Source organism: Erinaceus europaeus, chromosome 1, assembly GCF_950295315.1.
Source record: "Erinaceus europaeus chromosome 1, mEriEur2.1, whole genome shotgun sequence".
NCBI classification, from domain to species: domain Eukaryota; kingdom Metazoa; phylum Chordata; class Mammalia; order Eulipotyphla; family Erinaceidae; genus Erinaceus; species Erinaceus europaeus.
Genome location: NC_080162.1, coordinates 114968414 through 114994824, shown reverse-complemented (window position 1 = coordinate 114994824; position 26411 = coordinate 114968414). Strand labels below are relative to the sequence as shown.

At 39.3% G+C, this 26411-nt stretch overlaps 1 protein-coding gene across 1 annotated transcript; it reads right to left on the bottom strand.

Annotated features, from left to right (window-relative positions):
* Positions 1-9: 9 nt before the first annotated feature.
* LOC132542177 (uncharacterized) lies at positions 10-26380 on the bottom strand. Its single transcript, XM_060204921.1, has 9 exons — positions 26235-26380; positions 23285-23318; positions 20856-20974; positions 15526-15559; positions 11290-11418; positions 9201-9325; positions 8474-8617; positions 5348-5381; positions 10-734 (listed from the first exon to the last, which is right to left on the bottom strand). Exons 1-9 carry the CDS (start codon positions 26378-26380, stop codon positions 354-356), a joined length of 1146 nt encoding a protein of 381 aa, XP_060060904.1. The 3' UTR covers positions 10-353.
* Positions 26381-26411: the final 31 nt, after the last annotated feature.

Genomic DNA, 26411 nt, shown 5'->3' with positions numbered 1-26411 from the left:
ATAGAAATCTATCAATGCAAACTGATTCTAAGATTCATGGTGATATTTTTTTGTTGTTTGTCTTTGAATTACCACCAGAATTATTGCTGGGGCTCAGTGTCAGCACTATGACTCCAATGCTGCTGATGGCTATTACTTTTCCATTGTTTCTCTTTCTGCTTTTCGACTTCCTTACATCAGGTGAGAGTAATTTCAGAGGATGTCAAAAATAGAGGGAGAGAGAAAGGAAGACACCTGCAGGCCTGCTCAGGTGGGGAATAGAGGCTGGTACCTGTTCCTTATGGTAATGCCTGCACTCAAATAGCATGCCACAGCCAGGCCTCCTAAAGATGACAAGTTAAATTTCAATATAGTTAACATCCAATTTGACTTACATTTCTTAACAACTCTTCTCTCATCTCTTTTAATGATGTTGTTTGACGTTCCATCTGTGGTATTGTAGCACTCACTTTTTGTTTGTCTTTCCATTGCCGTCTGTCCATGTTTTGTTTCAGCATTAAATTCTTGTATTGCATTGTTTCCATGTCTTGTTTCAGCATTAAATTCTCGTGTCGCATTGTTTCCATGTCCCATTTCAGCACTAAATTCTCATCTCGCATTGTTTCCATGTCTTGTTTCAGCATGAAATTCTCGTGTTTCATTTTTTCCATTTCTCTCTGTAGGGTAGCAATTTCATCCTGTAGCTTTTGGTTTGTATCCAGTATATTGCTTTCAGTTGCAGGACTTCCCGTATCCTAAGTAAAGCATAGAAGACTTTCAGCTAACAGGAAAATGACCGATTACAATTTTCTCTGCGACTATAAGCACTGCTTGTGCTATACACAGAAATGATTAATATTCTGCAATTAGAAATAGTTGGATTAATCTTTAAAGTTTAAAGCAGTATAAGTGTGCACCTGTTTGAAATTTTAGGACAGAGATGGTAACTCCATATTACACCTCAGTTCTTGCATGGGGTGAGCCCTGGCTTTGATTCTGAGCTGGTATATAAACAAGGAAGACAAATAAACAAGAAAATATAAAAGAGGGCATCACAAGTAGCTCATCAGTGCAACACTTCCTTTCCTTCCTACATGTGTCTGTGTGTGGGTGGGTGCATTTATATGTTCTACATATATAAGCATGAGAGTACATACAGTTGAAGACAGTGAATCTAAACAAATAAATCAATAGCCACAGGTACTTTCTTGATTCCTTCCTCTGTGGCTGAAAATTGCTCAGTTCTGAATGTTAGAGGAGTTGGGCATTAAACCTAGGAGAATCATAGATTCTATGTCTACACACATCAGTGAAGGTGAGAAAAAGATAATTTTCTCAAACATGTCATTAATCATTATTCTCTATATCTGCCTTGCTTATTCATAGTAATACAGAGACAACTCTAAAATGTTGCTGAGTGGAGAAAACATTAAATGGTGAAATGATGCACATTTCCAAATGTCTCAACAGTGACTAATACAAGAGTAGCACAGGAATAGCAGGATAAAACTTTTAACAAATAAGTATATTGGAGGCAGAGCCAAGATGGCAGACTGAGAAGCAGCTACTGGTCTGAGGTAAGGTAACAACTGCTGGAAACGGTAGGATTTTTTGCCTTCAGCAAGACAGTGAATTCGGGGTCCCAGCTGTGACATCAAGGGGGTGAATATAGCCCAGTTTGGGTTAGAATATAGAGGAAAAAAGAAAGGAACAGTTTTTTTTTAATTATTCCCAAAGTGCACCTGTGCCCCCCCCATAACCAGACCCTGGGTGCAGAAAGCTGCTCCTAGCAGGCTTCCCTGCTGAACTTCTTTCTTTACCAAGATTCCTGGCCCAACAGGGGTTCCATTCTAAGCCTATTCCTTTCTGAAACCCTTGGCTCCTTTTCTTTCTAAGTGGCCAACTGGATCTACAAAAGGGAAAGACAGCCCTGAGGTGCTTTTTTGTTGTTGTTTGTTTGTTTTACTTCCTTAACAATCAGCTGCCTCTGCTCAGGCAGCTTGAGGCAATCTGGGACAGGTTTTTTACCCTGCTCTATTTTATGATTAATATTATATAAAGGTGTATCTCTTTCCCCCCCTCCTTAAGGTTGACCAGAATTAACTCTTAGTGTATTTTCCATTGCTAGAGGACCGGACATCTTATCCATTGTAAGAGGAACCTGTTTCATTACTCTTCCCTCCACTACACAATCTCCCTTTCTCACTCCTTCTAGCTAATTAAAAAATAAAATAAAAAACAAATCAATTAAATAAACAACTTTCCTTTCACTGCTCTTTTATTACAGTTCTATTTCTTATCTTTTTTCTTTTCTCTCTCTTGTTTCTTTTTTTTTTTTCTTCTGGTCTTCCTTTCTTCCTTTCTCCTTCTTCGGATTTCTGAATTCACTGATATTCATTTGTGAATTATTTTGGGGAAGAAATCTGATTCAGCGTGGACTCTCTATGTGTGTAGCTCTGCTCTACTTCCCTTACTCCTCTTGCTACCCCTAGAATATACAGCGGGTAGTAGATTTGCATAACTATCTATACTTGCTATCCATTTTTTTCTTTCTCTTCTTCACTTGGACTTGGTTGATATTTTTTCATGGACTGGAGACATTGTTTGGCTAACTGGTAGTGGTTAAACTGCTTCAATCCTTGCTTCAGTTGCTATTGTAATAGCTGAGGCTGGTGATTGCATTTGTCATAAGGGTATTTAGTATAGTGCTGCTTGTACTCAAAACACAAAAACTGAGGAACAACAGAACATAAAAATAAGAAACACATTAATCAAAAAAATGGGTAGATCAAGAGCAAATAAAACTGCTACTCCAACGAATGAAGACAAGAGCCCAGAAGAAACTACAAATCAGCTAGAAGTAACCATAGGTAAGAAAAGTATGCAAGCAATAATAAATTTATTAATCACAGAAATGAAAACAACTTTGGAGGAAAGGAATGGCAGTATTAAGGAAACAACAGTTGAGACCCTCAAGGAAAATACTGGTTATCCTAAGGCAATTAGAGAACTGAAAGCTGAAATAGCTGACTTGAGGAAAGAAGATGAGGGAAGGGAAAGCAGACTAACAGAAGCAGAAAACAGAGTTAGTCAGACAGAGGATGAGCAAGAGAAAACTAAGAAAGAGGCGAAAGAGCTCAAAAAGAGATTGAGAGACACTGAAAACAACAACAGAAACCTATGGGATCATCTCAAAAGAAGTAACATTCGTATAATTGGCCTGCCAGAGGAAGAAAGAGAGGAAGGGGAAGGAAACATTCTAGAGGAAATTATAGAAGAAACATTCCCAGACTTGAACAATACAAAGGACATTAAGATTCAAGAGACCCAGACCTGAAGACACCAAGACATCATAGTCACAATGAGAAAAAGTAAGGACAAAGAAAGGATCCTAAAGGCTGCAAGAGAAAAACAAAAAGTCACATACAGGGGAAAACCCATACGACTACCAGCAGACTTCTCCACTCAGACTCTAAAAGCCAGAAGAGTATGGCAAGAGTTCTGTCGAGCTCTGAATGAAAGAGGGTTTCAACCAAGTTTAATATATCCTGCTAGGCTTTCATTCAAACTAGATGGAGAGATCAAAACATTCTTAGACAAACAGCAGTTAAAGGAAGCAACCATCACCAAACCGGCCCTGAAAGAGGTTCTAAAAGACCTCTTATAAACAAGAACTTCACTATAATACTTGCCATATATCAGAGCAAATAAAAATTCGTTCAACAATGGCACTACAAAACATTAAATCCATAATATCAATAAATGTCAATGGCTTAAATTCACCCATCAAAAGGCACAGAATGGGAGGATGGATCAGAAAACATAGCCCAACCATATGCTGCTGGCAAGAATCCCATCTGACACAACAAGATAAACACAGACTTAAAGTGAAAGGATGGAAAACTATCATACAGGCTAATGGACCACAAAAAAATCTGGAACAGCCATTCTCATCTCTGACACAATTGATGTTAAATTAAATAAAGTACTAAAAGACAGGCAAGGTCATTCCATAATGATTAGAGGATCAATCAGCCAAGAAGATTTAACAATTATTAACATCTATGCAGCCAATGAGGGTCCATCTAAATACATCAAGCACCTACTGAAAGAACTTCAAAAATACATCCATAGTAATACAATAATAGTGGGAGTTTTTAACACCCCACTCTCACACTTAGACAGATCCACAAAGCAGAGACTCAACAAAGAAACAAGAGAATTAAATGAAGAGATGGTCAGACTAGACCTCCTGGACATCTTCAGAAGCCCTTCACCCCCAAAAATCTGGAATACACATTCTTCTCAAATCCACACAGCACATACCCAAGGATAGACCACAGGTTAGGCCACAAAGACAGCATCAATAAATTCAAGATCATCTCAGGGGGTTCACTTTCTAACAAAGTCCCAAAACCTAGATTTACACCAGTTTCTGTGAGAGAGCGCATATGTTCACACGTATCCATCAACTACTGCGAAATATATACCTGAAAGCAGAAGTACACTAGAGTTTGCAGTGAGTACCCCCCCCTAACACTTCCTCTCCACTATTCCAAGCTTTGGGTCCATGATTGCTCAACAATTTTTTGGCTTTGTATGTTAACTCTCTTTTCAGTCACCAGGTTCCAGATGTCATCAGGATGCCAGCCAGGCTTCCCTAGACTGAAGACCCCACCAATGTGTCCTGGAGCTCTGCTTCCCCAGAGACCCACCCTACTAGGGAAAGAGAGAGGCAGACTGGGAGTATGGACCGACCAGTCAACGCCATGTTCAGCGGGGAGGCAACTACAGAAGCCAGACCTTCTACCTTCTGCAACCCACAATGACCCTGGGTCCATGCTCCCAGAGGGATAGAGGATGGGAAAGCTATCAGGGGAGGGGGTGGGATATGGAGATTGGGTGGTGGGAATTGTGTGGAATTGTACCCCTCCTACCCTATGGTTTTGTTCATTAATCCTTTCTTAAATAAAAAAAGAAGTGTTCAATGATTTTCATGAATGAATAAAATGATTGGAACTTCTTTTAGTTTATCATTACAGGTTTCTAACTAGTAAACTGCTCCTTAATTCTGAGTGAAAGCAGCAGAAGTAACAAATATTTCTGAAAGGCCATTCCTAAGCAGTGAACTTATTTCCTGCTCCTCTTCTGTCCCCAAAATTCCCGAACCATCCTGACTGCCAAAGAGAGAGGCTAGAATAAACACAAACATAGTCAGCCATATTTCAGTGCTGCTATAATTTGGTTCTTCTGTAACTACAGGTACTTTCTCTCTTGCTCTAGTTATACCTAATACAAGGCAATTGCACTTTGACTATCAACATAAATGGTTATTTTTTAAGTAGCATAGAAGTCATTTGTACTATACCATGTACTTTGTATCAAGCCATACTGTTCTGAGCCTGAAAGAAAAGAGGGAAAAGAATGATTTCAGGCTAATGTCATGTAATTATTACAAAGAATGAACTCTAAGTTTATCAGAATAAACTCTTGGCATTGTACATTTCAGATTCCTTGAGAATTATCAAAATAAAGGAATCAATATTATCATTCTCTGCTACACACGTTTGCCCAATGTAGCATCTGGATTCCGTGTACATGGAAAGGTTGCTATACAATGTGCAAAACAGCAAAAAAATCTACAGTTGATATATATCTGACTCTATAAACATTCACCAATATGCAGACTGTGTTCCATTCAAAACTATATTGATGCTGACAAGACCAATGATTGACTTCTCAACATCTGTCACTGACCCTGCTTGGTACATTGAGCATACCACTTGCCCTTGAATTATTTTGACCCTGAAATATAGTCTGTGTAGTGCTCTTCATAACAGGCTGCTTCTCGTGCACAAATCTCCTGTTTGCCGTCATACACAGAACTACTCTTATGCCTTGATCAGGTGCAAAGTGCTCAACAAAGTCACACCTACTTGTGCCAAAGGCACTGTTCTTACCATTAGTATTTAAACACTTCATACCTCTGACTGTTGTGCAGATGTCACCTCAGGCTAGTGCCAGTTCACGCAAGAGTTGGGACATTCTCGGAGTACCTTTCCCAACCAATCTTGTCCAGGCTGGTCACTCCCGGTTTTTGTCCTATAAAGCCCTTCTTCTTCTGCCCCTCACTCACTTCCCAGCCTTTCACTTGGGTGATTAGACACAGGGAAGGTTGCTGCATGAGGCATCCAAAATGGCTAACTCCATGTGGCCTGAACCACTGCACTCTCACCCAACTTTGAGGTGCCAGCAGAATAAACAATTGTGTTCCCTCTCTGCTCTGGATCTCCTCTCTCTCTCCTCGGCGTCACAGCATGACATATTACTAAAACTGTAAAATCTTTGTATAATACCATAATGGACATGCATATAATATCTGTGGTTATATGTGGATGTTCCACTTTAAGAATGCATAGCCACTGCTATAAATCTTCCCATGAATGGATCATGAGCTTACTAGGATCTCATCTATTCCTTATTGAATAAGGTCACTCCCCTCAGATTGACAAGTGCTCAGAATAAAATTCAGAGCCCCAATCATGAAAGTCCTGTTTCTACCACTGACCCAACTCCATAGCCCACTACTATCTTTATAAAATAATGCATTTAAACCTACATGATTCTTTTTTTATGTTTATTGATTCCCTTTTGTTAACCCTGTTTTATGGTTGTAGTTATTATTGTTGTTGTTGTCATTGATTTTATTATGATGGATACAACAGACAGAAATAGAGGATGGGAAGAGGGTGGAGAGAAAGATAGACACCTGCAGACCTGCTTTACCACTTGGGAAACGACTCCCCTGAGTTGGGGGCTCAAACCGGGATCCTTAAACAGGTCCTTACACGTTGTGTCACCTGTGCTTAACCTGGTGCACTTAACCCGCTGTCATATACCCTGACTCCCCAATTTGATTCTTATAGAGCAATTGCAGACACATCAAGTTTAATAAGTATGGCTTTCCCTAATGAATTATTCCTAAAAGCACAACAATTCACATACCCATATAACAACCTCTTTTTTCTTAAGTCAAGATATATTGTAGGGAGTCGGGCTGTAGTGCAGCGCGTTAAGCGCAGGTGGCTCAAAGCACAAGGACTGGCATAAGGATCCCGGTTCGAACCCCGGCTCCCCACCTGCAGGGGAGTCGCTTCACGGGCGGTGAAGCAGGTCTGCAGGTGTCTATCTTTCTCTCCTCGTCTCTGTCTTCCCCTCCTCTCTCCATTTCTCTCTGTCCTATCCAACAACGACAACAACAATAATAACTACAACAATAAAACAACAAGGGCAACAAAAGGGAATAAATAAAATAAATATTAAAAATAAATAAATAAATAAATAAAGATATATTGTTACACCTGTTAGAATGTATCTGCCACAATGTGTATGACCCAGGATTCAAGACTCAGGTCAGTCACTGCCGGGGCTAAGCTCATGAGTCGTGAAGTAGTGGTGCAGGTCTTTCCCTATTTCCCCAATGCAACTAACATTTATTTATTTATTTATTACTAGATAGAGATCGGGAGAAATTGAGAGGGGGAGATAAAGAGGAAATGAGACATAGAGACACCTGCAGCTCTGCTCCACCACTCATGAAGCTTTCCTCCTGCAGGTTGACATCAGCGGCTTGAACCTGGGTCCTTGTGCACTGTAGTGTATGTGCTTAACAAGGTGCGCCACCACCTGGCCCCCTGTAAGTCATTTTTATATGAAATAAATGTTTTAAAATATGTAAAGAAAAATTAAAAAGCTTTTAAAATTTTTTTTTATTTATCTTATTTTTGAGAGAGATGAAAAGAAAGAGACAGAGAGAAACCCCAGAGCACTGCTCAGCTCTGGGTTATGATGATACAGGGGTTTGAACCTGGGACTAAGGATCCTCAGGCAGGAGAGTCTGTTTGCATAAGCATTATGCTATCTCCACTCCCGACTACCCAAATAATAACCTTTGAAGCCACATTCATTCCAAGATATTAATTCCTTTAATGCCTTTCTGAATATATATGATTTTCTAAAGGATTAATTCTTCCTTATTGTAATTACATGTCAGTGCAATCTTTAAGTAATTAACTATCATTTGCTAGTGTAAAACTAGATCATCACACATGCATATTTTTATTGCTCCCAACCTCACTTTCATTCTTTTTATTTCAGGCAGAGATAAATAAGGGCCCAGGGACCTCAGTGAATGAGACCTTTTAGTGTAGTTGCACTCCCCTGTGGTGTAAGGACTTCAATACTGGCTGTACAATTAGTGAGCTGTGCCTTACCCACTGAACGAACCCTCAGCCCTAAAAGAAGCATTTACTGTAATGACTTCATATCTGTCTCATCTATTTTCATGTTAAACAAGCAACAGCTTTGTCTGGTATAGTTCAGATTTCTCTATACTAGTCATTGAAACTGAATGGCATTTTCAGTAACAACAGTTTTATTTTTATTTATTTATTTTTTTGCTTTAATAAAGCAATAAAGAATTTGAAGATTTTACCTCCTTGGAGTGTGGCCTATCTCCGTTTGAAGTTCATCAAGGGTTAGTGTAGCACCCTTTTCAAACACTGGTGTAACTACAGATATTTCTGATGCCAATCTCTTCTCTCCTTTTCCTTTCATCTCCTTCATTACAGATTGGTAACTACAACATAAAATATGAAGAAGATCAATGTTTCATAATAATACAACTGGTAAAGAAACACACTTACCCCTAACTATGTCCATTTCCAAAACCATGTACCGAGAACTGTCGGGCAGCCCCCCTGCTCTGCTCCATGTCTGATATTATGGTCTACTAACATAATCATTGTTTTGATGAGAGCCACCCTGCCTACAGTGTATTAATTCATCCCACCAGATAAAACCTTCACAACAGTAGCTTTGGAAGGTTCGTGCTCTTTCCTTTTCTCCATCCCCTTTCCTAGCCTTTTCCTATTCCAACTTGAAACTTCTGTTTCAAAAGATATAAAGGTGTTGTCTCTGATCAATAAAGACGCATTGCAATCTCGCTCTGCCATGAGTTCCTGGTACCTATCCTGTGTCACTGAGTAAGCAGCAGCCCAGGCTGGCTCCTGTCGAGTTCTCTCCAACCCAGAGAGCACATGCCCAGGAAGAAACACCTTCACACTAACCTGGCAGAGAAATAGCACCCTCTCTGTTCCAGCCCTTCCCTACATTCCCTAGGGATAGATCAATTATACAGTGATATATTGCTCTCCACTTACCTATCACACTTTGCAGCTCTGCTCTGCTGCATGCGGTCACGTAATCCATTGTTGAAACCTGAAACATCCATTTTGCTTTGTGGAACTGCCATTCTACTACTTAAGTGCAATATTTCCTCGTTCCCCTTCATCAAAGTTCAATATAAGGAACAATGTTTATTATTTTATTCACTAAAGATGCTGTCACTTAAACTGCTTTATCATTAGAATTATTTTTATCATTTGAATGAATAAAATTATTTGAACTTATCACTACAGATCCCTAGTTGTTTTATAAATTGCTTTCTGAATTAATGAACATTCCTGAGAGGTCAGCCACGATTTGTGAACTGATGTACATCCATCCACTGTGCACTCCCCAACATTTTCAATCCCCACTGACTGGGAAAGTAATAGACAGACAGATGCAAACACCATCAGCCAGATTTAAGTGGTGTGATGTTGTGGTGCTTCAGTAACTAAGCACTGAACTCTTCTTGGCTGGATTACTTTTCTTCTGCTTTTCAGATGGCTTTGGGTGTTAGCAAATCAAATGTTCAGTTCTGTTGACAAAGACATGAAGCAGTATTTGCCACAATAGAAGCCACAGGTCATTATGGTGCTTCTTATCAACTGAGAGAACAGCATTCAAAGAATGAGTCTTGCCCCACCAATCTACATATTCAATAACCATACAAGAGTACATCCAGATGACAGAAAGCTAATTATAGCCTGAACCAACTCCAGCTAGTGACCTCTTAGTAACACTAGTAACAGAAAGGTCAATGCTAAGAACACCTCATATTATTCACACTTCTAGGAGCGCAATGCGGAATGATTTTATGAATTAAACTAGCCAGGTAATTTGAAAGTGTTACCATGTTAGTGCAACTTGATGCTACACGTGGTAGAATGGATTCATATAGCATCCATTTTTATAGAATGATATCTCAGCATGCTGTTAGTCTAGAGCTCAGTTTTCTAGAGTTCAGTGCACTTTAACTCAGCATTTTCCTTGAGATTTCAAGGTGGAATTGCTCTGATTTTATTTTCAGTGTATTTTATTATTATTTTGTGACAGGCTTATTGATGCGTTCAGTACCATTACTGTGAATTCACTGAACCCAGTCACCATCTTACTTCTTATCCTCCTCCTCTACCTTCTCCCGTCCTCCTATTGCTGCTTCTTCCTCCTCCTCCCACTCCTTCTTACTTCTTCTCCTTTCTCTCCCTTCCTTTTTTCCTTTTTTTTTTTTTAAAACAGATATATTAAAGAGAAACTGAGAATGAGGGAGAGAGAGAGAGACAGAAAGATTGATAGACTGTTAGGAACTCTGCTCCTGTGCTAAATAGAAATATATTCAGGCTCCAGGTCAGATCAATGGGGTAAAACAGTTAATTTTATTTATATACTTTCAAGATTGGTAGCTACTCTCTGCTCTAATCCAGCATTCTAGCCCTATTCTCAACTCTGACATTATCTTCCCAAACAATATTCTTAGTCTACCCCTATGTTAGCTTTCACACTCAAGCAAAAATTACTAAAGTCATGTGGCCCCCTGGAACATACCTAAAACAGTCTTCCTATTCAGTGAAGGAAAGAAAAAGAAGAGAGATACCTGCAGTAGTGCTCCACCACACATGAAGAGGATGCTTTCCCCATACGGTTGGGGATACGGACCAGGGACGTGAACCCGGGTCATTCTATCTGCTATCTTGTGTCCACTACTGGGTGTGCCCTTAGTCCCCCACCTTCAATACTTGATTTGTGTCTCTGGCTTTAGGAAAGATGTACAGTTCTCCACAAGGGCCCCCAGAGATGAATCTCTGAATTCTCCTGGAGGGCAGCAGAGGTATGAGTCAGAGGGAGGGCTGGGGTCTCCAGGAACTGGGGTATGGCCTTCCTAGTGAGTCTGTTGCTATGGAGGCTGAGCTCCAATCAGATATCTGCTTTCCCAATCTCTGTGGGATGACAGGTCAAAGTGGAGATTAACAGAGATTGTGCCCTGCCTATGTCCTCTCAATACTCCTTCCACACAGTGAATGAGAACACAAATGGCAGTGGTGTTAGCATTGACCCACTCCCAATACTCTGGGCAAAACAACACACCTTTGAGGACTGCTGATTTCTTCTAAAAACTGAAATTACCCTCTGGAAAAATGCCATTCCAATGCCCTTTTTGGTGGCTTGATCCTCATAAGCATGCTTCTTCTTCATCCTCTTCTCACCTTCACATTCCTATAAAAACACACAGATTACATTAGAAAAGTTTGTAAATTGTGACTTGAAGCATTTGATATCCATACTTTTGTGACTACATGCAGATACTGCTAGGAAATGATAGGCCAGAATCTTACAAAGAAAGGGAGTCTCACAAAGAATGCCAGAAATCAACCTGATGCAGACCTAGAATAAAAACCATAATGTGGAGGCTAGTCATCCCATTATTGTAGAAGTATTGTAGGAAGAGTCAAAAATCACATTATTAAGCTCCTGGTAGCAAGTGAAAATGTAGACAAGACATTAGTTAGAAAAGCATATGGCACAGTGTAGAAGGACTCCTAAGGGATGCTCATAAAACTTCAGCCTCATAAAAGGAAGAAAATATAATCTGAGACACTCTACTGTTACAACTAAGGGGCCCAGAAAAAAATGGAACTAATGGAACAAAGTCAGTGGACAGGGTATATAGTGGATATTGAGGCAGAATTTAATGGGATGGAAACAAAAAGACAATGCAAAAGACTGGTGTACCCAAGAACTTCTTAAAAAAGGAAAACAAAAGTGAGAAATCCTTACTCAGTCTAATGAAGATAAAAGAAAAAAAATCATGTTAATTAATAGACTTATAAATAGACTGGAAACCAGATCTTACATCTCACAAGAAGCTAGTATAATGAAATATGCTCTTGGGGACCTGGCAGGGTTCAGAGCACATAATAAGAAGCACAAGGACCGGCACAAGGGTCCTGGTCCGAGCACCTGGCTCTCCACCTGCGGGGGGGTGGGGGGGGTCACTTCACAAGCGGTTAAGCAGGCTTGCAGGTGCCTAGCTTTCTCTCCCCCTCTCTGTCTTCCCTTCTCCTCTCATCCTCTCTCTGTCCTATGCAAAACAAAAATATTGGAAAAAAAAAAAAGCACTGGAGCAGTGGATTCATAGTGCAGGCACCAAGCCCCAATAATAACCATGGAGGCAAAGAAAAGAAAAAAAGAAATACACTCCTATATATCCCTCTCTCCACTGTTTTGGTCATCAGACCTTTATCAACTCTTCACGAACTAAGAGCACCAACTCCACCTGGAAAGAAAATAAAGAACAGACAAAGATAGTGGCAGGATAGTGTGATGCTTCAGAAGATGATTCTTTAGTCACTATCAGACCACCCCATCAGCTGGGGCCCTCCCTCCCTACTCAGGGAGTCCTGAAATTCCCAAACTGGCATGATGGGCCTAGACCTCGAATAAATCCCTCTCTCAATTGTTACCGGTCATTTCTCTCAGGAACAACATAATAGAACCCTTTGTGGGTCCCCATAGGACATTGTCCTCAACTTGGATCTACAATGCTAGAGAATGTCCCATCCTCCAAAGGGAGGATGGACAAAATATACTATGCTACACCTCAGGAAGATGAGTCGATATTGGGGCAGCTTGGAATGTTTCTACTCATGACGACAGAATGTGAGCTCAGATCTACAGGGATGCAGAGGTCACATAGGCTCCTAAGCCCATCAAATCAATGGGGTTTACAGTCAACAATATTTATAACACTTTCCCACATTAGGGAGCTACTCTCTTCCCTGATCCAGATTTCTGGTCCTTTACCAGCCATGGCATCATCTCCCCAGACAATAACTTGGAACCATTTGCATATCAGATTTCAAGCTCAGGGAACAACAAAAACAAGAACAAACAAACAAAAAAAATAGTATAGCCGCAGGCCCTTTGGAATAGAAGTAAAACATGCCTAAGAACTACTTACAAAATGGAGCTACCTACAAAATGGAGGGAACCCTCCCCACCCCCGACTCTTCGAATGAACTATTCCAGCCTTTAGGTCCATGATTGGTCAACAATTTGTTTGGCTTTGTATGTTACCTCTCTTTTCAACCACCAGATTCCATATGTTAGCATGATGCCCACCAGACTTTCCTGGACAGACAACCCCACCAATGTTTCCTGGAGCTCTGCTTCCCCAGAGCCCTTCCCCACTAGGGAAAGAGAGAGAGAGTCTGGGAGTATGGATTCACCGTGTTCTGTAGGAAAGCAATCACAGAAGTCAGACCATCAGCATCCCACAATGACCTTGGGTCCATACCCCCAGAGGGTTAAAGAATAGCAAAGCTATCAGAGGAGGGGGTGGGATACAGAGTTCTAGTGGTGGGAATTGTGTGAAGTTTTACCCTTCTTATCCTATGGTTTAGTCAGTGTTTCCTTTTTTTTTTTTTTTTTATTTAAGAAAGGATTAATTAACAAAACCACAGGGTAGGAGAGGTACAACCCCACACAATTCCCACCACCCAATCTCCATATCCCACCCCCTCTCCTGATAGCTTTCCCACTCTCTATCCCTCTGGGAGCATGGACCCAGGGTCATTGTGGGTTGTAGAAGGTGGAAGGTCTGGCTTCTCTAATTGCTTCCCCGCTGAACATGGGCGTTGACTGGTCGGTCCATACTCCCAGTCTGCCTCTCTCTTTCCCTAGTAGGGTGGGTCTCTGGGGAAGCAGAGCTCCAGGACACATTGCTAGGGTGTTCAGTCCATGGAAGCCTGGCTGGCATCCTGATGACATCTGGAACCCGGTGACTGAAAAGAGAGTTAACATACAAAGCCAAACAAATTGTTGAGCAATTCAATGTTTCCTATTTTATAAAATAAAAATTTTTTAAAAATGGCGTTTACCATATAGACCCAGCAGAATATATAAAGCACCGCTAGTTTAAGAATCAGAAAAAGGATTAATGCCTCCTACGTTTCCCATTAAACAACCATACAGCTGTAATTAATAGATGACAGCTAATTCTGCTTTAGCCCCACTGTCAGCTGATAATAGGAACTCTGATGAGGCTGTCTGAGCAGAAAGCAAATGATTAGTCAAATCCTCCTGAGGTGGCATTGCTAGCATTAATTGAAGCCCAAAAGGATGGCAGCAACAACTGATAAAAAAAAATATCATTTCAAATAAAGAAATCTAGAGGATGGGAGAGGTGGAATGACATATTCAAATTACTAAAAATTAAATGTTGTCAGTCAAAACACTACTCTCTTCCATCCTTCCATATCAGGGAGAAATGAAGGTCATTTGCCTTTATCTTGACCTCCAACTATTCTTCCCTGGTAAGTACTATTAAAAGGAGGTGTACATGGCAAAATCAGGGTGTGTGGGGGAAGAAACAAAGAAATTCAGAATAGACCAGGATACATCAGCAACAGGAGGCACAAAGAGATAGGAAATGTGAAGACAAGATATGGACAGAATGATGCAATCAAATGCTGGTGAATTAAAATCCACTTGACATATAACCAAGGTCACTGCTGAAGAAAACTACTCCATGGTTTTGTTCACAAGTCAGATACAGTGAACTGAAATGTATGCAATTTCAATAATAAAAAAGTGACATTGTGAGAACTACAGTAATTCTGGCAGGAGTGGTGGGTGAGTTAAAGAAATTTAGTGAGGTGGCAGTGTAGGAATATGCTCCTGCAATTATGATCTGTGAACCATTATAAAGAGGCTTAAAAGAAGAGAAAGGGAAAGGAAAGGAGAGGAGAGGAGAGGAGAGGAGAGGAGAGGAGAGGAGAGGAGAGGAGAGGAAAGGAAAGGAAAGAAAAGAAAAGAAAAGAAAAAAAAGAAAAGGAACTGGCTGTGTGTAAAGACCCAGGTTCAGGCCTTTGCAATTCTTAACAGAGTTGACATTTATGAAAAAAGGGATGACAACTAAGGACACATTTAATATTTCACTGTATCTAACCAATGCACATTGTAATTAATTCAATATATTAACACCGGGCATTGGCACACTTGCATAAGTGCACATAGTACTAACCTCAAGGGCCCATAAAATACCTGGATTCAAAACCCTGAAACCTTCCAGCAGGGGAGAAGCTACACAAGCCTGGAAGCAGGTTTCCAGACCTTTCCTTCTACCTCCGTGTCTCCTGCCCCTCTCAATTTCTCCCTGTCCTACTCAATAAAATGGAAAAAAATGGCTGACAGAAGCTGTGGACCCCAACTGCCTGCAACCAGCACCAGCAATAACAATGAAGACAATAGTAATAAAGAAATTACTAAATAAGAAAACACGTATACATTTTAAGAAATATGTTTAAGTTATTTTTACTATACCTTGTCATTTTTTCTAAATGATTTCTTAAGAGACCTGGAAAGGATAAATAGACATTTCAGACAAATATAACATTCTTATGGCAAAACATACAACTACTTTGGCAAAAACTCTGCATTTAAAAATAATTGGTTAAAAAGAATTGAAAAATTCAACGACAAGATAAACATTAAGTAATAAAAATAAAATTCATAGTATTAATTAAAATATTGCATGTAACACATGTGATAGGCAAAAGAAAAGAAATGCATGTTAATCCATGATTGGATACACAGAGTAGTTTGGTAGTCATTGTGATTGAGAATCTATTACTGTGTTGCAACAAAATCAATAAAATACCTAGGAGTAAAGCTGACCAAAGAAGTGAAAGACTTGTATACTGAAAACTATGAGTCAGTCTTTAAGGAAATAGAAACTGATACCAAGAAATGGAAAGACACCCCATGCTCATGGATCAGAAGAATCAGTATTATCAAAATGAATATTCTCCCCAGAGCCAGATACAAATGTAATGCGATACCCATCAAAGTTCCACCAAGCTTCTTGAAGAAAATAGAACAAAAACTACAATCATTTATCTGGAACCAGAAAACACCTAGAGTTGCCAAAATCATCTTGAGGAAAAGAAACAGAAACGGAGGTATCACACTCCCAGATCTCAAACTATATTATAAGGCCATCATCACCAAAACAGCCTGGTACTGGAACAAAAATAGGTACACAGACCAGTGGAACAGAATTGAAAGCCCAGACATAAATCTCCACACCTATGGACATCTAATCTTTGATAAGGGGGCCCAAAGTATTACATGGAAGAAAGAGACTCTCTTCGATAAATGGCACTGGGAAAACTGGGTTGTAACATGTAGAAGAATGTAACTGAACCACCTTATCTCACCAGAAACAAAAATGAACTCCAAATGGATCAAAGACCTGGATGTCAGGCCAGAAACTGTCAAGTACTTGGAGGAAAACATTGGTAAAACACTTTCCCACTTAAACCTCAAGGACATCTTTGATGAAACAAACCCAATTGCAAGAAAGACTAAAGCAGAAATAAACCAATGGGACTACAACAAATTGAAAAGCTTCTGCAGAGCCAAAGAAACTATCACACAAACAAAGAGACCCCTCTCAGAATGGGAGAAGATCTTCGCATGTCAAACATCAGAAAGAGACTAATCACCAAAGTATACAAAGAACTCATCAAACTTAGCACCAAAAAAGCACATGACCCCATCCAAAAATGGGCAGAGGATATGAAAAAGACATTCACTTCAGAGGAGATCCAAAAGGCTAACAAACATAAGAAAAACTGCTCCAGGTCGCTGATTGTCAGGGAAATGCAAATAAAAACATTGAGATACCACGTTATCCCTGTGAGAATGGCATACATCAAAAAGGACAGCAGCAACAAATGTTGGAGAGGCTGTGGGGACTGAGGAACCCTTCTGCACTGCTGGTGGGAATGTAAATTGGTCCAGCCTCTCTGGAGAGCAGTCTAGAGAACTCTCACAAGACTAGACATAGACCTTCCATATGACCCAGTAATTCCTCTCCTGGGGATATACCCAAGGATTCCATAATGCCCAACCAGAAAGATATGTCTACATCTATGTTCATAGCAGCACAATTCATAATAGCTAAAACCTGGAAGCAACCCAGGTGCCCAACAATGGATGAGTGGCTGAGAAAGCTGTGGTACATATACACAATGGAATACTATGCAGTTATTAAGAACAATGAGTCCACCTTATCTAACCCATCTTGGACAGAGCTAGCAGGAATTATGTTAAGTCAGCTAAGCCAGAAAGATAAAGATGAGTATGGAATGTTGCCAGTAATCAACAGAAGTTGAGAAAGAAGAACAGAAAGGGACACTAAAAGCAGGATATGATTAAATTGAGAGCAGGGCACCAAAGTAAAAACCCTGTGGTGAAAGGGAGGGTGGCCATTGGCCTTCCTGGCATGACAGGGGGTGGGGATGTGGGGTGGGGTGTGGGGAGGCTGGGGATGGGACACAGTCTTTTGGTGGAGGGAATGGTGTTTATGTACATTCCTAATAAAGTGTAAACATATAAACCACTAATTAATATGAGAGGGGAAAATTGATCATATGTCTAGAACTTCTTAAAACACAGACTGAATGTTTTTAATACATAGGCTGAGTCTTTGATATGTAGACTCTCTCAAAAGCCTATACAAGGAGAACAGAAGCAACCAGTGGCACCACTATATACTAAATGCTGGGTATTAACAGCAAACTCTAACAAAGGGACTTTTCAAAGTTAACCCAATGACCAAATAATGTGATGATAACAATAACTATCCATTGTTTTCTTGAACCCTAAGACAACAGGACCCTCACATTTCCACTATAGAGCCTGTATTTTCCCCCAGTCCTGGTACCATAGGGTGGGGCCCACTTACCTGCATGCTGCTCTCAATTCAAATCAAAGAATACTGGATCCGCCAATCACAACCTAGTCAAGGCAAGGAGTGCCACTACAACATGCTTCACTTCAGACTGTGACCAGAGACTTCAGGTGTGTAATGACAACCCTTCAGCTTTATCACTCGAGTGAGACCTTTTCTTTCATTGTATCCTCTAATTCCATTCCAGGTAGTCCACTCCCCAGTAAAGTCCCCAAACCTAGATATAGTCCAGGTCCCCTGAGATAGAGCATAGATTCACACATGCGCATAAACTAGGGGAAAAATATATACCTGAAAGCAGAAGTATACAAGAGCATGCAGGCAATACCCTCCAACACCTCAGCTGCACTATTCCAGTCTTTAGGTCCATGATAGTTCAACAATTTGTTTGGCTTTGTATGTTAACTCTCTTTTCAGCCACCTGGTTCCAGATGCCAGCAAGATGCTGACCAGACTTCCCTGGACAGATGACCCCATCAATGTGTACTGGAGCGTCCCTTTCCCAGAGCCCCACCCTAGAGAGAGGCAGACTGGCAGTATGGATCAACCAGTCAACGCCCATGTTCATTGGGGAAGCAATTACAGAAGCCAGACCTTCTACCCTCTGCAAACCAAAATGACCCTGGATCCATACTCTCAGAGAGATAGAGAGTGGGAAGGCTATCAGGGGAGGGGATGGGATATGGAGATGGGATATGGAGATGGGTTATGGGAATTGTGCAGAACTGTACCCTTCTTATTCTATGCTTTTGTTAATGTCTCCTTTCTGAAATAATAAAAAATAAACTTAAAGAATCTATTACTGGAACAACAATTAAGAAAGCATCCAGTATTTACATTAGGAAACTATTTTCAACATATTTGATAATGTTAGACTATGGGAACTTGCATACAACCACATGCATTACTATAGGTATCTACACATCTTTAATACATTTTAAACTTGTAATGATCTTCAGAGCTTGTTATAACTATGTAGATTATTAAGTAGAAATTAACTGAAGTAAATTAGCTTGAAAAACTTGTTGTTACATTGTCTTTTAGGCTTTGCAGGTGGTGGATACCAGAGGGAAGAAGACTTAATAATTTTGGTGGCAGGTGCAGTGAACACACACATACATACACACACACACACACACACACACACACACACACACACACACCTCTGCATGCATGAAACTACGTTCAGGAAACCTTATAAGTTTTTAAATTGATATTGATGACAACAGGAACACTTAAAAAATAAAATACTCTCTTTGGAAATGACATCCTGATCATGACTGCTAAAGGTGGGCCTTACTTTATCCTCCTATAAGATCAATTTCAAAGAAACATTTATCCAGTTAGAACAACTCATTAAGAGAGATGGAAACCAAGGCTTACAAAGCTGAAGGAGGCCTACACACTAGTCAGAAAGACTGACAATGACCATAAACAGAAAGTGGCATTACACTATAGTAGGCAGCACACATGGCATACATACAAGCCCTTGAAAGTTCACCCTCCACTGCTCAAGGTCTCCAACATGTGTACCCTACCACTTAATGCACACATAATGGAATGTATTAAATGTTCTTCAGGGCTGGAGAGGTGTGTGTGTGTGTGTGTGTGTGTGTGTGTGTGTGTGTGTGTGTGTATGTGTGTGTGTGTAACAAAACTCATATTTTCTTTCAGGACTGAGTCACAAAAGTGACACTTGAGGTTAACTAAATAAATGCTGGAATGAAATGAAATTTTGAGACGTGTTCCTTAAATTATGTCGATATGGAGAAACTCTGCCCTTTGTGAATGGGAGGAGTGTGCAGACAGCAATCATGAGGAGATAAGAAACTGTACCTAAAGTACAAGTGGGTTATCAATGCAGACATGAAGAGATATATACTGTGTATATATGTAACATGGAGCACTTCATTAATCTGCATGTTATGCTTGGGCAGGAGCCAGCATAATCCTGTCTGTACTGTTCCAGGGTACTTGTATGTGCTGCAAAAGCAAGCAATCTACTTACAGTTTTTAATAAGATTCCTTTAAAAAATATTTTATGTATTTATTTATTATTGGATAGAGAGAGAACTTGAGCAAGGAAGGTGGAGATACAGAGGGAGAGACACAGAAAGACGCCTGCAAGCCTGCTTCACAATTTGTTAAGAATAAGCTGACATTTTAAATAAGCTATTTGTCTAACATTTTCAAAAAGCCATACTGTTTATGTATTTGCATTTTCTGATTATCAGGTATAGTTGACAACTATTACTAAAAGTAGTAATAGTCACACTAGCAGAAGCCAGAGTTGAGTAGTGCCCTGGGGGAGGGGGCGAGAACAAAAAAAATATGAAAAGAATCAAGAGATAAAAGAAAACAAAGGTAATAAAAAAGAAAAGAAAAAACAGGAAAACAAAATCATGCAAGATGAAACCTGGACTGAACGTGATACATTGCATCAAAGCTAATAAAGCAGGGCATGGAAGAGAAGAGATGGAACAGAGCCTTGAGCTTCAGGTGTGTGAAGGTGGAACACAGACATATGTATGGGAAAATGTGTCCTTCAGATAATATTCACAGGGAGATGAGAGCCTACATTTATATTAACAACTCCACTAAAACCCATCAATGGCAAAGTGCACAGCTGTTATAAATAATGATGTTATCTACCTTACCTCATCTTAGATAGAACAGGAAGGCCAATAACATACCTTTTAAAAGGTTGAAAAAGAATAGAGCTGTTCTTAACAACACTAACAGAAACTCATCTTCTTAAAGCAATTCGACAACTATTCTGACATCTTTTTTTTTTAAACTTTTTTTTTCCTAAATTTTTATTTCCAAAGAGGAAACACAGACATCTTTTCTATACACTTACTTATCAAAGCCCTTATGTTCCACTGTAACGACTTACTTTTTCTTAGCATGCGCATGCTTGGTAGATGGCAATACCCGATTCTTAAAAGCAGAGTGATGATATTTGCCTTTATATTTTTCTACTCTACTCTTTGTTGTCAATTTTTCATCTTCACCCTTTAATGGAAGTGTGACATAAAACATTATATTAATTCTTTAAAATATAGTTTTATCTGTCAATTTTAATCATTTGACTTGTTATCTATGATCACGATTTTCATAACTTTAAACTTTCATTATTTATTTATTTGCTCCCTCTAGATCACTGGCTTTTTTTCTTTTTTTAAAATATGTATTTATTTATTTTCCCCTTTGTTGCCCTTGTTTTTCTTTATTGCTGTAGTTACTATTGTTTTCATCTTTGTTAGACAGGACAGAGAGAAATGGAGAGAGGAGGGGAAGACAGAGAGTGGAAGAGAAAGACAGACACCTGCAGACCTGCTTCACCACCTGTAAAGCAACTCCCCTGCAGGTGGGGAGCCAGGGGCTTGAACTCGGATCCTTAAGCTGGCCTTTGAGCTTTGAGCCATGTGCACTTAACCTGCTGAGCTACCGCCGGAACCCCCTTTCTTTCTTCTTTTTATACCCCATTACTCCTGGGCAAATGCAGCAGGTCTACTAAACAAACATCTGTGAAAAGTCCTTCCTACTTGTCAACAGATTAACTATCAACTGTTCACTGCTTAACAGTGTCACCCCCATTTTAATGGAAAGAAGATAAATAATAAACAAAGAACAATCAGTCAGATGTAGGTGGGGTGCTGCTTCAGGCATGCAAAGGGAGCTTCCTTCTACATTTAGCTAGTCTAGTCTCCCCTAACTTGTACAATTCTTTCTTTTCATTTGAATATTGGAGTTTTAAGAAAAAAGTCATATTTTTACCATACAGAACCAGCAAGGGTTCCATAAAAGTCTGTAGCTTAGCAATGAAAAATGAGTAGATTGAGTGATTCTCCCTAAGCTTCACATTCCATAGCTATACTGCTGTAGAAACAGAGGACACAAAGATTATTATTTGTTTTAGCCCCATTCTATTCTTTTAATAAGATCTCTTGACTAGGATATCTGATCAGAAAGGCCTAATTTGTCAAATGCCCCAAAGTTGGCATTACTAGCATTCATGGGACACCATATGATGGTAGCATTGTACTGGTTAGAGGAAAAAGAAGATATGGACAAGAAGACATTATGGCAGAATGCTGTGGGAAGTAAGACATTTGTGTACAAATATAGGGCTATGAGGTTTTCTTCAGAATTAATTCTCATCACAGACTCAAGAGCAATGGAGGAGTGGAAGGACGTATTCAAATCATTAACAGATACCACGACCAGTCACCAAAGCTCTATCTGCCAAATTACCCTTCAATTGGAGGCGGAATAAAGATCTTTTGCCTCCATAAACTCTTGCCTGTCAAGAATTATTGAAAAGAACAGCATGTGATAGCAGCAGCATGTTGGGAACATGTGTGAGCCTGATAGGGAGACACCCTGAAAGCAGCAGAAACAACAACAACAACAAATAAAAAAGAGAGGAAGAAAGAAAAAGAAGTAAATGAATTCAGAGTAGATGGGAACACAACAGCAGAAATAGGAAAGCACAAAGAGACAGGAACTGGGAGCACAAGATGGACAGAATGGTACAATCAAAGGCTGGTGAATTAGGTTAATGGGTGACTGTGAATGAAGTCAAAGACAACTCTACCCTATGGTTTTGTTCACAAGTAAGATATATAGAGAGAATTTAAACTTAAGAAACTTAAATAAAGGGGGGAAAGGACCTTGTGAGAACTACAGTAGTAGTGCTAGGAGTGGTGGGTGAGTAAAATAAATTTGGTGAGCTGGCAGTGTAGGACTATGCTCCTGGAGCTATGACTTTCTGAACCATTATCAAATGGCTGATGAAGAAAAGAAGTGAAAAGAGAAGAAAAGAAAAGAGAAGAAAAGTAAAGAAAAGAAGAGGAAATGGCCATGTTTAAAGACCAAGTTTCAAGCCTTGGCAATTCTTCACAGAGCTTACATTTATGCCAAAAGGAATTACAACTAAGGGCACATTTAATATTTCACTGTATCTAAACTAATGTACTTTGTAATTAATACAAAATGTTAATACCCGCCAGTGGCAAATCCACAAAAGTGCACACAGTAATAAGTGCAAGGACCCTTAAAGATCTGGATTCAAAGCCCTAACCCTCCTGGAGGATGGAAGCTTCACAAGTGGGGAAGCAGGTCTCCAGGTGTCTGTCTTTCCTTCTCCCTCAGTCTCTCCTGCCCCTGTCAATTTCTCTATGACCTATTGAATAAAATGGGAAAAAACATGGAAAGCAGCACCAGCAGTAACCGTAGAGACAATAACAAATATATATATATATATTTATTTATACAAACATATACATTTTAAGAAATGCATTTAAGTTATTTTCACTATACCTTGTGATTTTCCTTTGATGAGTTCTTTAGGCACCTGGAAAGGATAAATGGTCATTCCAAGTAAATATAAAATCCTTATGGAAAATCATGCTATTATTTTGACAGACACTCTGCATTTGTAACCAATTTGCTATAAGGAAATTGTATGTGGAAAACACAATGACAAGATAAACTTTAAGTGATGAAAATACATTTTGCTGTACTAACAAAAACACTGTATTTAACTGTTGAGATAGGCAAAAGGAGAGGAAATGTATGTTACTTCGTAAGTTGATACAACAGTTTGTCATTTTGATTAAGAATCTTTACTGTGACAGTTCAGTGGTAGCGCAGCGGGTCAAGAGCACATGGAGCAAAGGCAAGGACCAGCAGAAGGTCCTGGTTCGAGCTTCCCCTCCTCCCGGCACTTCTATCTGTACTACAACAGCGACATCAACAACAACGATAATAACTACATCAACAAAACAACAAGGGCAACAAAAGGGAGAAATAATACAAATATATTACTACAACAAGGGCAACAAAAGGAAATAAATACATATAAAAAATAAAATTAAAAAGGAAATATCTATTACTGGATGGAAAAATAGGAATGCAACCAGTATTTACGTTAGGGTACAATGCTTTTAAAATTCTAAAAAATATTTTTTTTATTTATTCCTGTGCTTGCTCTTGTTGTTTTATTGTTGTAGTTGTTATTGATGTCATTGTTGTTATATAGGACAGGGAGGGGAAGACAGAAGGGGGAGAGAAAGATAGACACCTGCAGACCTGTTTCACTGCTTGTGAAGTGACTGACTGCAGGTGCGGACCCAGGGGCTCGAACTGGGATTCTTCTGCTGATCCTTGTGCTTTGTGCCACCTGGACTGAGCCCACTGCACTACCGCCTGACTGCCAGGTTACAGTTTTCAATGTGTTCGATATTGTAAGACTACTGAGAATTTGCAAAGAACCACATGCATTACTATAGGTAACTACACATCTTTAAATACATTTTAACCTCATAATGCTCTTCAGAGTTGGTTATAATTATGTAGATTGCTAAGTAGTAATTAACTGAAGCACATTAATTAGAAAAACCATTTATTATATTGTCTTCTAGATTTTGTAAGCAATGATGTGGTTGGCAGAGGGAAGAAGACACAATAATTGTGGTGGCAGTTGCAGCAAGTTACACACACACACACACACACACACACACACACACACATACATCTACACACATGAAACTACTTTCTGGAAATCTCAAAATTTTGTAAATTTCTATTAAGCTACAACTAATACTTTTTAAAAAATAAAGTACTCCTTGATAATGACATCCTGATCATGACTGCTAAAGATGGGTTTTAGTACATACTCTTATAAGATCTATTTCAAAGTAACATTCATCCAGTTAGGAGAGAACAACTCAAAGAAACATTTATCCAGTTAGAAGAGAACAACTCATTAACAGAGATGGAAACCAAGGCTTACAAAGCTGAAGGAGGGCTACACACTAGTCAGAAAGGCTGACAATGACCATGAACAGAAAGTGGCATTACACTATAGTAGGCAGCACACATGGCATATATATATAAGCCCTTGAAAGTTCACCCTCCACTGCTCAAGGTCTTCAACATGTGTGCCCTACCACTTAATGCACACATAATAGAATGTATTAAATGTTCTTCAGGGCTGGAGGTGTGTGTGTGTGTGTGTGTGTGTGTGTGTGTGTGTGTAACAAAACTCATATTTTCTTTCAGGACTGAGTCACAAAAGTGACACTTGAGGTTAACTAAATAAATGCTGGAATGAAATGAAATTTTGAGACGTGTTCCTTAAATTATGTCGATATGGAGAAACTCTGCCCTTTGTGAATAGGAGGAGTGTGAAGAGAGCAATCATGAGGAGATAAGAAACTGTACCTAAAGTACAATTGGGTTATCAATACAGACATGAAGAGATGCATACTGTGTATATATGTAACATGGAGCACTTCATTAATCTGCATGTTATGCTTGGGCAGGAGCCAGCATAATCCTGTCTGTACTGTTCCAGGGCGCTTGTATGTGCTGCAAAAGCAAGAAATCTATTTACATTTTTAATAAGCTTCCTTTTAAAATATTTTATGTATATATTTTTGGATAGAGATAGAACTTGAGCAAGGAAGGTGGAGATACAGAGGGAGAGACACAGAAAGACACCTGCAAGCCTGCTTCACAATTTGTTAAGAATAAGCTGACATTTTAAATAAGCTATTTGTCTAACATTTTCAAAAAGCCATACTGTTTATGTATTTGCATTTTCTGATTATCAGGTTTAGTTGACAACTATTACTAAAAGTAGTAATAGTCACACTAGCAGAAGCCAGAGTTGAGTAGTGCCCTGGGAGAGAGGGGAGACAAAAAAATAAGAAAAAAATCAAGAGATAAAAGAAAACAAAGGTAAAGAAAAAGAAAAGAAAAAACAGGAAAACAAAATCATGCAAGATGAAACCTGGACTGAACGTGATACATTGCATCAAAGCTACTAAAGCAGGCCATGGAAGAGAAGAGATGGAACAGAGCCTTGAGCTTCAGGTGTGTGAAGGTGGAAAACAGACATATGTATAGGAAAATGCGTCCTTCAGATAATATTCACAGGGAGATGAGAGCCTACATTTACATCAACAACTCCACTAAAACCCATCAATGGCAAAGTGCACAGCTGTTATAAATAATGATGTTATCTCCCTTACCTCATCTTAGATAGAACATGAAGGCCAACAGCACACATTTTAAAAGATTGAAAAAGAATAGAGCTGTTCTTTACAACACTGACACAAACTCATCTTCTTAAAGCAATTCAACAACTATTCTGACATTCTTTTAAATTTTTTTTTACTTAAATTTTGTTTCTAAAGAGGAAACACAGACATCTTTTCTATACACTTACTTATCAAAGCCCTTATGTTCCACTGTAACGACTTACTTTTTCTTAGCATGCGCATGCTTGGTAGATGGCAATACCCGATTCTTAAAAGCAGAGTGATGACATTTGCCTTTGTATTTTTCTACTCTACTCTTTGTTGTCAATTTTTCATCTTCACCCTTTAATGGAAGCGTGACATAAAACATTATATTAATTATTTAAAATATAGTTTTATCT

What these genes read in the sequence shown, in the direction of transcription:
- LOC132542177 (XM_060204921.1), bottom strand. Translation starts at nt 26,380, where the DNA reads ATGTTTTATGTCACGCTTCCATTAAAGGGTGAAGATGAAAAATTGACA. An exon ending in CATCAAAGGAAAATCACAAG is followed by an intron (nt 20,975 to 23,284) that starts GTATAGTGAAAA and finishes CTTCCATTAAAG; the next exon opens with GGTGAAGATGAAAAATTGAC. An exon ending in CATGCGCATGCTAAGAAAAA is followed by an intron (nt 15,560 to 20,855) that starts GTAAGTCGTTAC and finishes TATCCTTTCCAG; the next exon opens with GTCTCTTAAGAAATCATTTA.